Raw genomic sequence first — 13806 nt, 5'->3', positions numbered from 1 at the left:
CATGGTGGCCCTCGAAGAAGAAGAAGAAGAGGAATAAGAAGAGGAAGAAGAAGAGGAATGGCGGATGCTCCACGATGCTGCGCCCATTGGAAGCACCACGCCAAAATTGATGTTATTTTGTATTGAGTTCGATTCCATTCGGGTCGAGCACACAGGAACCTCCTTGGTCGTCGCTCCGTTTGCCAACAACGTCAGTGCATCGTCACTTGTTCGTCCACATCATGAAAGATGTCGCAAACGTTTTTTTTTTTAGCATAAAAAGGGTGTCTGTCATCGTTGTTTGATATTATTCGTGGCTTTTTACTTCGGCTTCTTGAATTGTACACTGAATGTAAGCCATGACGGTGTTGTTAGTGGCGGCGGACAGGCTCGAGAGTACAAACGCTGTTGCTTCTGTGTCACAAATTTATTGTGAACTTTATTATCGCTCGTCGTCGTTTACTTGCTCATACTTTATATCGTGAAAACGGTGTTTATAATCGAAGGAAGTTGAATAACGAAAATAGGACAAATGATGGAGAGAGGAGAGGAGGATTGTATTAACCGTGTCCTTGGCACAGGACTGTGAGGAGGGGTCGTGGAGGGGGTCGTGGAGCTTTCGTGTGTCGGAACAACAACACCTCCTGACCACGATGTCAACATGACGAGGCGATGGAGGACGAAGTGAGGATCCGTGAGGAGAATTTCCACAACACAGTGAGGGAGAGTCTGGTGAGTGAGGGAGAGTCGGGAGAGTCTGGTGAGTGAGGGAGAGTCGGGAGAGTCTGGTGAGTGAGGGAGAGTCGGGAGAGTCTGGTGAGTGAGGGAGAGTCGGGAGAGTCTGGTGAGTGAGGGAGAGTCTGGTGAGTGAGGGAGAGTCTGGTGAGTGAGGGAGAGTCTGGTGAGTGTTTGAGTGAGGGAGAGTCTGGTGAGTGTTTGAGTGAGGGAGAGTTTGGTGAGTGTTTGAGTGAGAGTTTGGTGAGTGTTTGAGTGAGGAAGAGTCTGGTGAGGGAGAGTCTGGTGAGTGTTTGAGTGAGGGAGAGTCTGGTGAGTGTTTGAGTGAGGGAGAGTCTGGTGAGTGTTTGAGTGAGGGAGAGTCTGGCGAGTGAGTGTTTGAGTGAGGGAGAGTCTGGCGAGTGGGTGTTTGAGTGAGGGAGAGTCTGGCGAGTGGGTGTTTGAGTGAGGGAGAGTCTGGCGAGTGAGTGTTTGAGTGAGGGAGAGTCTGGCGAGTGAGTGTTTGAGTGAGGGAGAGTCTGGCGAGTGAGTGTTTGAGTGCGGGACAGTCTGGCGAGTGGGTGTTTGAGTGCGGGAGAGTCTGGCGAGTGGGTGTTTGAGTGAGGGAGAGTCTGGCGAGTGAGTGTTTGAGTGAGGGAGAGTCTGGCGAGTGAGTGTTTGAGTGAGGGAGAGTCTGGCGAGTGAGTGTTTGAGTGAGGGAGAGTCTGGCGAGTGAGTGTTTGAGTGAGGGAGAGTCTGGCGAGTGAGTGTTTGAGTGAGGGAGAGTCTGGCGAGTGAGTGTTTGAGTGAGGGAGAGTCTGGCGAGTGAGTGTTTGAGTGAGGGAGAGTCTGGCGAGTGAGTGTTTGAGTGAGGGAGAGTCTGGCGAGTGAGTGTTTGAGTGAGGGAGAGTCTGGCGAGTGAGTGTTTGAGTGAGGGAGAGTCTGGCGAGTGAGTGTTTGAGTGAGGGAGAGTCTGGCGAGTGAGTGTTTGAGTGAGGGAGAGTCTGGCGAGTGAGTGTTTGAGTGAGGGAGAGTCTGGCGAGTGAGTGTTTGAGTGCGGGACAGTCTGGCGAGTGGGTGTTTGAGTGCGGGAGAGTCTGGCGAGTGGGTGTTTGAGTGCGGGAGAGTCTGGCGAGTGAGTGCGCCTCCCGCTCTCGTGGAGTCCAAGGCTCCGAATTTCCCTCCAAACTTGTCTGATCGCAGGAAAACAAACCGTCGACATTTCCTTCATTGCCTTATTTAACCAGACATTTAATTATGGTTAATTGGAATTACTTATTCTTAGCAAAGGTGTGTGTGTGTGTGTGTGTGTGTGTGTGTGTGTGTGTGTGTGTGTGTGTGTGTGTGTGTGTGTGTGTGTGTGTGTGTGTGTGTGTGTGTGTGTGTGTGTGTGTGTGTGTGTGTGTGTGTGTGTGTGTGTGTGTGTGTGTGTGTGTGTGTGTGTGTGTGCGCGCGCGCGCGCGTCTGCCTCTGTGCCTCTGTGTCTCCGTGTCTGTGTCCGTGTGTTTTTTTATTGGTGTGGAGATGGAACCGGCACCCTTGGTGCGGAGGCATTGTGTTTCCGGGTTGTCCGTCTGTCCGTCTGGATTTTCGTTTACTCGATAACTCAAGAAACAAATTGTAAAATTTCATCAAACTTGGTAAAAAGGTAAAGTAAGACAGGGCAATTAAGTGATTAGATTTTCTGCCAGATGTGATAAAGGTCAAAGGTCAAGGTTAAACTCTGAAATGTTACTGTTTAGGCCTTAGTTATTTTATAACTTGGTTTCCAGATCTGCCGACGGTGTATTTGCCAAAAATGAAATATAAATATAAAACACATTTTTTGCCTTTTTAGGTCATTTCAGAATGACCTCATAATATTGGTGAGAGAAAGGGTAATATGGGTCTGTCCGTCCGTCCGTTCACAATGAAGTTGAAGCGGGAGATCTGGTCATTAGTGATCCTGATAGAGGTCGATGAGACGTACACGATGGTATGACTTTCAAGGTCACCGAAGGTCAAGGTCACAAGGCCTTTGAAGTTGCGAAAATGACGATTTTCAAATTCTATCTCCTCCGCCATTTCTCAAGCAATCTTGAATTTGATTGTGGCATGTAAATCTATGTGACAATATCTAAATTTTGATCTGGCTGGCTTTTCGATATTACCTTTCGTTTTCGTGTCACGTGACTTCAAAGTTGGCAAAAAATTCGAAAATGACGATTTTCAAATTCTATCTCCTCCTACATTTCTCAAGCAATCTTGAATTTGATTGTGGCATATGAATCTATGGGACAATATCTAAATTTCGACGGGCCGGATTTTCGAATTTCGCTTTCGTTTTCGCGTCACGTGACTTCAAACTTTGCAAAAACTGCCCTACCTTCAGGAGGCTATATATTCTCTCCTGGGCATGGTAAAAGTTGGTGAATGGTGTCATTGCATAGCAGCTGACCTTGTATATTATATTTATACATTTTACGCCGAAGGTGCAAAAGTTTCAAAACCCGAAATGTAAACGTCGGCATTTATTTTCAAAATATATTTTTGTGCGCGCGCGCCCAAATGCCGAGTCATCTTGAACCAAACTGTGCAGTTCGAGCTGCGCAGTGGAGCTGCGCAGTAGTCTTCGGTCATAACTGAACATTGAGAACTTGTGGTATTATTTCTCGCAGAGATGACGGTCACTCCCGCATGGGGGTAATTTATATTTATAAATTTTCCGCCAAAGGTGCAAAAGTTTCAAAACCCGAAATGTAAACGTCTGCATTTATTTTCAAAATATAATTTCGTGCGTGTGCACCAAAACGCCGAGTCCCCTTGAACCAAACTGTGCAGTAGTCTTCGGTCATGGCGCCTGAGCAGTGGCCAGCGTGGTTCAGATTGACTGTGGTTTCTGGGGCAAAAGTGATTGTTAAGAAGTATGTCAGCGGTATAAATTCGAGTGTATTGGTGATTTAATCACGCAACATCTTGACGACGAATATTCTGGCCGAACTATTGCATCAATTCAGTGCAGCAGCAGGGATGATTCGCAGGCTACTCTCGATCGTGCCGATTTTGTTTCTGTCGAAAGTTTTACACCGCTGTTCGTATTGAAAGATTTCGGTGCCGAGTAAGTCAAAGTTTCCCTGCCAGATGCTGATATTCAGCCTTCAACAGACCAGAAATCATCGGCCGATATGTACAGCTTGCTTAGGCTTGAGGGAAAAAACCATAAGTGTGAAACCAGAGGAAGGTCTATGGACAGAAATAAACGCAAGAAATAACTTTTTGTACTGTGGCAATGCTATGTGTAGCAGCCTGGGTTCTGATGCCATTGAAGTATCCCCATGTGCTTGATGTGACAGTGAACTGTTGTTGAACACTTGAAAGATTGGACTACATGTACAATTTGATATTGAACTTTATTTTTTATTTTTCAAATTGATTTTTTGCCAATGGCTTTATATTGCAGCGGGATGTGTTATTCCTGGTGGTCTTAACTGTTTTAGGTACCATTACTGCTTTTCTGATTTTTCTTAAAGATGTGTTTTGCATAGCCATTGTTTTTAATAAAACAGACAAATTTTTACAAAACCTGCATGAGATCTTGCTCTGCGAGAATGATCTTTCAGTCTAAGACTTGGACAGTAATTTTCTCAGCATTGTTTCCATTTGTTTGATGATCCAACAGGTTTCTATAAAAAAAACATGCCAGACTATATTGTAAAAACAAGTTTTAATCCTTCTTTATTGTTTTTCACATCAGAAGATACAGTGAACATGGGCATCCTGCATTTTAATGGTCTTCCATCTTCAATGTCTTCTTAGATCCTCCTGGTCCGGGATTTATATTTATTTTCCCTCCACCTACCCTTGTCTTTTCCATGGAATATCCGAAAACAAATCATAAAAATTTATTATTTCTAAAAATTGAAATTATATTTATATTTACATTTCAGCTGAAGAACTGTGTAAACCAAGTTATAAAATAACTAAGGCCTTACGCCATAACTCAATAAATATTGGACATAATTTCATCAAACTTGGTACAAAGGTAAAGTTAGACAGGGCAATTAACTGATGAGATTTTGGGCCAGATATGATAAACGTCAAGGGTCAAATATGTCAATACTCAAGTGTTTATGCAGGAGAGCGGAGGCATACCCGTCGACTGCGCGCAGTCGAATTACTCTAGTTATATAAGGAATGGGGGTGTTTAAAGTGAAGTTATACACAAACTGACAAGATCAGTAAGGGTGTATCTGTATATATTGCTCTGGCATGGTGGACCACATGCATTTCTCCTGCATCTACGTTTCCTTGGTCAGAGTAGGCTTTGCAACTGAATATCCTTTAAATAACCCTGATTTGTTTTTTTCTCTAACAGGCTGAAACTCACTTAAACAGGATGGTGTCCTGGCAGGAGCTCACTGGCCTTTGAGCTGTCTGGTCTGGGTTAGATTCCCAACCCAGATATAAACTGTCAGATCAGTGCTTCGCAGGATGATGGTGTTGCCTCATAAAGTGCGCCGTCCCAAGGAAGGATGTTAAACTGGGTGTGCCATCTGCTAGGAATTGCTGGTGGATGTTAAAAGGTCGCACCTTGTCTTTTTACGAATAATAGGCGAGTTATTGCCGGTACCCTGAAAATTAATTGCAAATCCCTGTGATGGTAGAACGTCAAGTATCTCCAGCTGGTTCGTGAATGACATGGAGCAGGTATTTTTTTATTCTGGCCAACCCCACAAGGTAGAAGTCGTGTTTTGTGTGTGTTGTTGATTGTTATCTCCATAATTTGAATTTCAGAAGGTGGAACGGAGTCCTTCAACTATTCAAAGTATCCACTTTCATTCCGGTGAACAATCATGATTCGTGGCCTAAGTTGTGAAGTTGTGTTGTTCTCAGGGTTTTGTTCTGAGAACTCTTTTCAGGATTCTCACTGAGCTGTGGACAGCCTCTAACTGAAGTTAGTTTGTGGTAATGTTCCCAGGGATGTAGGATCTTTGTAAGGTTCTTCTTTATCATTCCCGTTGCTCCAATTATCGCTGGTACAATTCCGGTGCTCTTCAACTTCCAGAATCTTTTCACTTCAATCTTGAGGTCTTTATTTTGTCATTTTCTTGATTTCTGCGTTATTTAGCTCAAAATCATTGGGTACTGAAACCTCAATTAACAATGCCTTATTTTATTTTTTGTCTCTAAGTACTATGTCTGGTCGCAGTGCTTGTTTTATTTATTTATTTGCTCATGCTGGATGGTGCGATCATTATGTCTTCGTTTCCAGTTTTTTTTGCTTTGTTTTTCCATGAGTTTTGTGGAACTGGGATATTAAAATTTCTGCAGATGTGCCAGTGGATTACTCCACCTTCTTGTGCCTTTGTGTGTGCAGCTGTTCTGACATGAGTTTTTAATATCCCAATAGGAGGTGGCTCATGCTTTCTGTTTCTACACTTGTCCGATCAACTCAGTCTGCCATTTTTTTAAAGCCATTCATGTGGTGTCCTTGGTCTTAGGGATTTATAATGATTCGTTCTCTGTCCCAGTTGAGCTGACTTCTTTTTAGTGATTGCAGTGGTCCTTTGTCTATCTCCAATCTGACCAACCCCCCCTTTTTTTCTCTTAAAAAAAATATATATATTTCCCTGCTCTTTTGTCTTTCTCCCATTTATCACGATATATCTGTTGATATTTCTTCTTGTATTTTAACTTTGTCGTATTTTGCAATCATTGGAGCTTATGAAGGAGGTTTTGTTTTCACCCCTTTCGGTCTGTTTGTCTTTGTGTGTAGAATATCTCAAAATGTTGTGGACAGGTTGGGTGCGTGACGAGGACAAACTGATTAGATTTTTGTGACGATCCGGATCCAGATCCGGCTATTAGAATTTAAGTGATTCTTCACCATTGAAAGGGCCAAAAACTCTATACAGGGTGTCCCAAAAAATATACAACTTTTCATCTGCAAAGAGGATGGTCATAACATATTTTTAAAAAGCTATATGGTTGGATAGAAAGCTGAAAGGTTGAAGTTTATTGTACCAATGTCAAAATTGCCACCAAAATTTAAATTTTGGTAGAGAATCGTCGTTTTCTTTTAGACCACATGTTCGACGTAGGCTCCACGTTGTCCGATCACTGCCTGCAAACGCGTTGTCATGTTCTCCATCACTTTGGGAAACGTTTCCTGAGGAATGTTCTGGATTTCTCAGTGGATGTTTTCCTTTAGCTGATCAAGAGTCTGAGGCCTAGGGTTTCCATTGATCATGTCCTTGAGATATCCCCACAAGAAGTCTGGAGGCGTAAGGTCAGGGGAATACGGTGGCGAACTCAACGTCTTCATAGAGGGAGATAAAGCGGCCCTCAAAATGTTGGTTGAGAAAACGCCTTGTTTCCCTGGCTGTATGGGGCGGTGCCCCATCCTGCTGGAACCACTGGGTTCTCATCTGGATCAGGTTGTTTCTCCTTAGGGCCTGAGTACGTAGCTCGGGCAGATAGAATTCCTGAATCATTTCGCGATAGTTCCTCTGGTTGACCGTGCAATTGCGTCCCTGGTCACCTTCAAAGAAGTATGGACCTATTATCCCATACCAACCAACCTCCCCACCCACATGGTGACTTTGAGAACAGATCGAGGCACCAGTTCAGTTGATGCATTACCAGGATTTTCAGTTCCCCAGTACCGAAAGTTTTGCTTGTTTACCTCCCCGGACAAGTGAGCATGGCATTCGTCCGTCATGTGAAGTTTTTTTGAGGAAGTCTGAATCTTCCTCCAACTTTCCTGAGAACCAATTTGCAAAGTCTAGTCATTTGCGTTTCTGTTGATTAGTAAGCACCGTTTCCGTTTGAATTTTGTATGGAAAGGCATGAATGTCTTGGCAAAGGATCCTCTGAACGGTGCTCTTATGAATGTTTGTCTCGGCAGAAAGTCGTCGAATCGATATTTTTTTTTGTACTCTGAACGACCGCCTGTCTCACAATTTCCACATTTTCTTCACTACGACCTGTCCATTTCCGACCACTGTGACCTCTGTGAAGGTCACAGATGGTTCCCACATTGGTAAACTTTGCGATGGTGCACTTTATTGTCTGAAAGTTTGGTGCATGGCGCAAGTGGATACCGAAATGTCTCGAGTAAAGACGTTGCACCTGTATGACACACTTCATCTGGTGCCAAAGTTCAACAATATCCGTCCGTTGTTGTACGGTCAGTCTTGGCATTTTTCTGGTGCTTGCTTGGTATCAACATAAACTTCAGGGTCTCTGCAACAAGAAATGAAGCATGAGTGACAAAATTACTGCTTTTTTTAGGATCAAACAAAGCATTTTAAAAGTTGTATATTTTTTGGGGGGACACCCTATATAGCACGATATCTCAAAAAGTTGTGGACTGATTCCGATGAAACTTGGTGGACATGTTGGTTGTGTGACGAGGATGTATGGATTCGATTTTGGTGAAGATCCAAATCTTGATCTGGTTACGAGAATTATTTAATTTTTAAAGTGATTCTTCGCCATTGAGAGAGAGGGCCAAAAACGATATTGTCCTGTATAGCATGATATTTCAAAAATTTATTGGGGCAAATATGTTCTGGCAGAGGTTCCGATATGGCAGAGGTTCCGATATGGCAGAGGTATGTGCTCTACCGAGTGCCCTTCTAGTTTGATGCTGTTTCGGTTTGGTGCGTGACATCTATTTGCACCTGTTTTTGGAAGATTTTTGCAAGGTGAATGAGGGATATCTTTTCTGGCTTGTGTTCACGCTTGTATACCAATTGTATTCAGTAGTCTCTTGAACCTTTCACGTACTCTGCTAATCCTACAGTCGTTGCTCTGTGCACTTGAATGAGTTCCATTAGGCTGCCACCTCTTCCTTTCCTCATCAGGTATATTCTTGGGATGCACTAATTTTTGTGGATAAAGAGGAGTTTCCTTGTTCTGCTATCTAGTTTTCTGATTTCTGCTTGGAGCCAGTTTACTATTCTGCAGCTGTATAGGCTTCATGCATAGTTTTGTGGGACAGCTGGTTGTTTTATAGCTGATCTTGTTCCTTGAGGGAGAGATACATTTTCAGGATCATCCTTGTTCTACGCAGGTATTATTTGGTAATTGTTTTTCGCATTTTTAGGTCATCTCAGTAGAGATGACCTAATAAAGCCAGTGTCAAAGTCTGTCCGTCCGTCCACAATCAAACCGAGTGGAGACAAATAACCAATGGTGGAATGGATAGAGGAGGATGAGACTTGCACAACGATATAACTTTCAAGGTCGTCCAAGGTCGAGGTCAACGTCACGAAGCTGTCAAAGTTGCGAAAATAGTCTATTTCAAATCGTATCTCCTCCCTCATTTATCAAGAGAGATCAAATTTCATTAGTGATTCAGATACTATGGACAATTATCTAGAACAACACGAGCCATTTTTTTGAAATTTGCTCTCGTTCCGATTTTATAGCCCTTCAAACTTCGCTCTGACGACCTTCTGACGCTATGTTTGGAGAGTCGTATCTCGGCCACTGACGACCTTCTGACGCTATGTTTGGAGAGTCGTATCTTGGCCACTGACGACCTTCTCACGCTATGTTTGGAGAGTCGTATCTCGGCCACAGAGTAGAGTAGCAGCCAGTAAATGGTATTGTTTGAGAGAGAACAACATGGTCTATCATGATCACACAGCAGCACGTCCATATTACCTACCACGTGGATACCACATATCACGTAACTGGGCAAGTACCGCGCCTGGTGTTGTCGGAGTCACTGATTTCAAATCGTATCTCCTCCCTCATTAATAAAGAGAGATCAAATGTTATTAGTGATTCAGATACTATGGACTATTTTCACGACCAGATCCACGAGCTATGGAATCGATTAGGTGCCCCTAATTTGATTTTGCTTCTGTCGACCTCTGGCAGGCACTCCCGCTCGGGGGTATTTTTTATAACATATTTGGTGGTCCTCTTCCACCCCAAGGTATTTTAAGATGCTTCATTGTCTAGCTCCTATATTTTATCTCGGTCGATGTTTTTTTTTTTTTAATGTTATCTGTTTTTGTTTGTCTACATTGCATAAATGTGCACTTGGTACACTTATCTCAGCCAAATTCTATTTGGATGCCATCAGAGTACCGTTTTACTAATTGCAGTTGTTTGGTGCAAAGAGTAGTAAGGCCTAAGTCACATTTGCCATGACGGCCGTGGGGTCTTCAAAATCTACGGCCACGAGCAATTATACGGCGGCCGCAGTATTTCCATGGTCACAATGTAGCAGTCGCATATGTTTTTATTTTTCGGGGAGCCGCACGGCGTATTTAGAAATTGTGGAGACCGAAAACGTGGTGGTGCCGTACGGTCTTTGCTTTGATGTCGCACGGTGACCTTAGGGCGTCCCTGCGGCGGCCATAGAATTTTCAAGGCGACCGCAGGGCGGCCCTAAGTCGAACGTGCGGCCAGACGGACGGTAACGAGTGGGTATATATACCAGTTCTTTTTTACTGAAAAAAAAATATAACAGTTCGAAATATACCAGTACGTGATGCCCCCAGAATCCGAATTGAATTCGTTCCAGGAGGCTGTTCGGATTGCAAAAAGTTCGATTCCCAAACTATTTTCCCAATAAGAAATAATGGAGTGAATTAATCTGTTCCTGGACCCCAAGAAAACCCACTTTCAACTGAAATTCCCCATGTTTAAGGTAAAATACGATGAGTAAATGACCTTCGGTGGCGGTGTATTGTATGTAAACTGGTACAATCACCAATCCAAAGGTCCACACAGGCTCGAGCTCCGGCCTGGGTTCCGATCGCTCGCGCACTCTGCGAGCGCTGCCCCCAGGGCAGCTCATCAAGCATGATGCCCCCAGAACCACAATCACTTTCATCAAATGCATCGGGCTGAGGTAATCATGGATATTCCAAATTACAACCGGTTTTTCTGTGAAATTAAATCCTTGCCCGACAGTCCGTCACACCACGTGATCGGATTGCTTTTTTTGTTATTAATTAAAATACAAGATGAGTATAAAAAACCAGCACAAATCAAGGTGAAAACACGAGGTAAAGTAGCGATCGACACATGAGAGATGCTTTCACGAGGACTTCCACCGATGAACTGAATGAACAAAGCGCGAAGATGCGGGTCGAACAGGTGGGGGAGACACGTGAACAAACATGAACGCTTCATTGTGTTCGGTTTTTAAAAATGTATTCGGTTTTTAGGGCAAAATTCATTTTTCATTGATAAGAGACTACAGCAGCCGCACGAATAACGTAACTCCACCGTACGCCCTACGTACGGTTGACGTGGAACACAACTACGTCACAACTACGGAATGTCGTATTGCTACGGCCAAAGTAGAAATGAAAAAAAATATAATTCCACGGCGACCCCTACGGCCTGTAAAAGATAGCCAATTGGCGTAGGGCCACCCTGAGGCCACCGCAGAAACTCTGCGGCCGCCGCACGTTTCTGTCAATTCAGAGGGCGTACGGCCGCCGTATCCTTGCCGTAGAGCAAATGTGACTTTGGCCTCAATCATCCATGTAAAGTAGATGTCACATTTCAGGTTTCATTAACCTCCGCCATCGAAGATCGGAGGTTACTGTTTTCACCCCTGTCTGTCTTTGTTTGTTTGTTTGTGAACAGTATTATGGAAAAACTCCTCGACGGATTTCGACGAAACTTGGTGGGGGGATTCGGTATGGTCCAAGGATCATGCCATTCGATTTTGGACTTGGTCCAAAATCCAATATGGCCGCTATGGCGGCCATTTTGAAATTTTTTTAATTTTTTTTTTTGCATTTCTACATGTTTTAAGTGATTTCCAACCCCCCCCCCCAAAAAAAAAAATTGTTAGAGAAAAAAAAAATTTGCAACTTTTTTTTTCAACAAAATTTCGATTTTTTTTTTTTTTTTTTTTTGCATTTCTTCATGTTATGAGTGATTTCCAACAAAAAACATGCCAAAATTATAATTGCGGCTGATTTTGGAACTTCAGGTGGATTTACCCACGTAAAATCAATTTCTGTTATGATGAATGAATTGAGTATGTAAAAGTTAAAAGTAAAAGGGAAAGTTGCAAACTATAACTCTGTGCACTGTTGACGTCAAATTGAATGAATAGGATATCAGGTTCACTTGATTGACCGAGCAGTATTGGCGGCGGAGGTTTTGCACTCTACCGAGTGCTCCCCCTCTAGTTGGATGTTCTTTTATTGGTTGTTAGGGCATATCTGTGTCCTTGGTCATTAACGAGGTTACTCAGTGGATCCAGAGCCAGGCAAAACAGGAGGGGGAAAGGCTGTCTCCTTGAAAGATCCCATGTCGTATCTTCACTCCTGGTATTTTGATCTTTCCTTCTGAGTGCTGCAGGATTAGTGTGGTATTCTATAGGTATAGATCCTTTGCTTTCTCAGATCTGTGGTGTATTGGCATAGAGCGTTGAGGGGGCGTGGAGGAGTTGTGATAGTAGTCACGTGTCTGCAATGCACACTACTCGTCGCCATCCCATCCTCGTCGCCAATGTAATGTCCGGGGTGCAGTGAGACACGGGGAGTCGAGAGGGTTGTCGTAACGCTGTTTATTACGTTCCCGGATGCACACGACTACGAGCCTCTAGCGGGCGCGAACAGCTATATGCATTGCAGACACGTGACTACTATCACAACTCCTCCACGCCCCCTCAACGCTCTATGCCAATACACCACAAGATCAAGTTGATTAGTGTGTGTATATGTACTGGCAGCGTACGTGTGTCCGTGGGCCCGTCTAATAAGTAGGAACTGCTGTTAAGTGTAAATGACTGTACATAATAAGTAGACGGTTGTAGTTCTTTTGTTGCTTGTATAATTGCATATGTGTTTTGCCTTATTTAATTGCATACGTGTTTCATTATAATAAATGTCCTTGTGTTAATGTAAACCTGCCTATTGCGTCCATTCCCTCATTGATTGAGAATTTCGTGTGTTGAGAGTTAGAAAGCCGTTGGTTTGCCGTAATAGGGGGACATTTGGACCGACGGTTCTCAGCGCTTACGCCGCTTGGAATCATGCACGGACAAGCTCGCCTCGGCGGTTTGTTCCGTACGAGTTCCGTCGAGGGTGGAATAACCCGGTAGTTGGATCACGTGGGTATTTAGGTACATTGAAGATTGGCAATCGACCCTACCCCACGTGATCTGCCGATTGGCGTATTTTGGTTCTTGTACAAGGACCCATCGCTCGGAGTTATCCGGGCGGCGATCTATATTCCGGGCGATCGGTCGGGCCGACTCGACTTGTGGCTCCGTTCAGAGCGGTCGGTTGGCGGCCGACCCCCCCCCCCCCCCCGGCCAGTAACAATATTCAATGTGCAAATATTGCAGTAGGTGGAGCTGGTAACTTTGGCAAAAGCGTTCCATTCCATCAGCTAAGATTTCCATTCCATGCTTGTTGTTGTACCTCCGAAGTACTGCTTGGGATGAGGGTGATATTATGAAAGCTCTGCTGGGAAACAAATTTAGGCACACTTTGGGCCTACTGCCTGATGGAAGATCACCAAAGTTCTTTTCATGCCAACTGACCACCAACAGGCATCTATCCTTCTCCACATCACTTCTTCAACCCCAACACCACCCTCCCCCCACCCTTTCTTCACTATACTCCCCATTATAGATTTGCTTTTTGCAATTTCCATTCAGTATTTCTCACAGTATTTCATATCATTTCCCATTCAGTAATCCATCGATCAGTTATTTCGGTTTCACTTTTCGACGCCAGTTTTTTTCACTTGTCAGCGTTAAAGACCACAGCAGGTCATTAACGCTGATGAGACCAGCTTGTTTTGGAAAAAGATGCTGACCAGAAAAATGAAGACTGAATCTTTTGAAAAAGATTTGTTCTTCCCATGTCCATCAGAGGCCTATAAAGAATCTGAGCTTTGTGAAGTGAAAAAGATGGTGGTGATTTTTGGACGGCTGGATGGAAAGGAGCAGGAAGGCATGGTCTGTAGAATGGGCGGTGCTTATGACCCACCCACAGACTCGCGCATCCACCCACAGACTCGCGCATCCACCCACAGACTCGCGCATCCACCCACAGACTCGCGCATCCACCCACAGACTCGCGCATCCACCCACAGACTCGCGCATCCACCCACAGACACAAACTCAACTTTATATAT

General features: G+C 44.1%; 1 protein-coding gene across 13 annotated transcripts in view; it reads left to right on the top strand.

Moving 5' to 3' along the window:
• Positions 1-351: 351 nt before the first annotated feature.
• Positions 352-13806, top strand: part of LOC147014270 (protein LMBR1L-like) — a 119791-nt gene continuing 106336 nt past the window's right edge. For 5 of the 13 annotated variants that reach the window (XM_085852095.1, XM_085852087.1, XM_085852096.1 and 2 more), the window contains exon 1: positions 354-711. Coding sequence is in view for 5 of the 13 variants with exons in the window: in XM_085852086.1 (XP_085708212.1) it covers positions 652-711 (60 nt within the window). In the remaining 8 variants the exon portion in view is untranslated. Of the gene's footprint in view, positions 712-1721; positions 1732-13806 lie in introns of those variants that run through there. The other 8 variants (XM_085852092.1, XM_085852093.1, XM_085852094.1 and 5 more) reach the window with 4 other exon arrangements.

Source organism: Eptatretus burgeri, chromosome 13 (assembly GCF_056783735.1).
Source record: "Eptatretus burgeri isolate ZD-2024b chromosome 13, Ebu_testis_v1, whole genome shotgun sequence".
Taxonomy (NCBI): Eukaryota; Metazoa; Chordata; class Myxini; order Myxiniformes; family Myxinidae; genus Eptatretus; species Eptatretus burgeri.
Note: the sequence above shows the minus strand (reverse complement) of the source record. Positions and strands in the feature narration are given on the sequence as shown.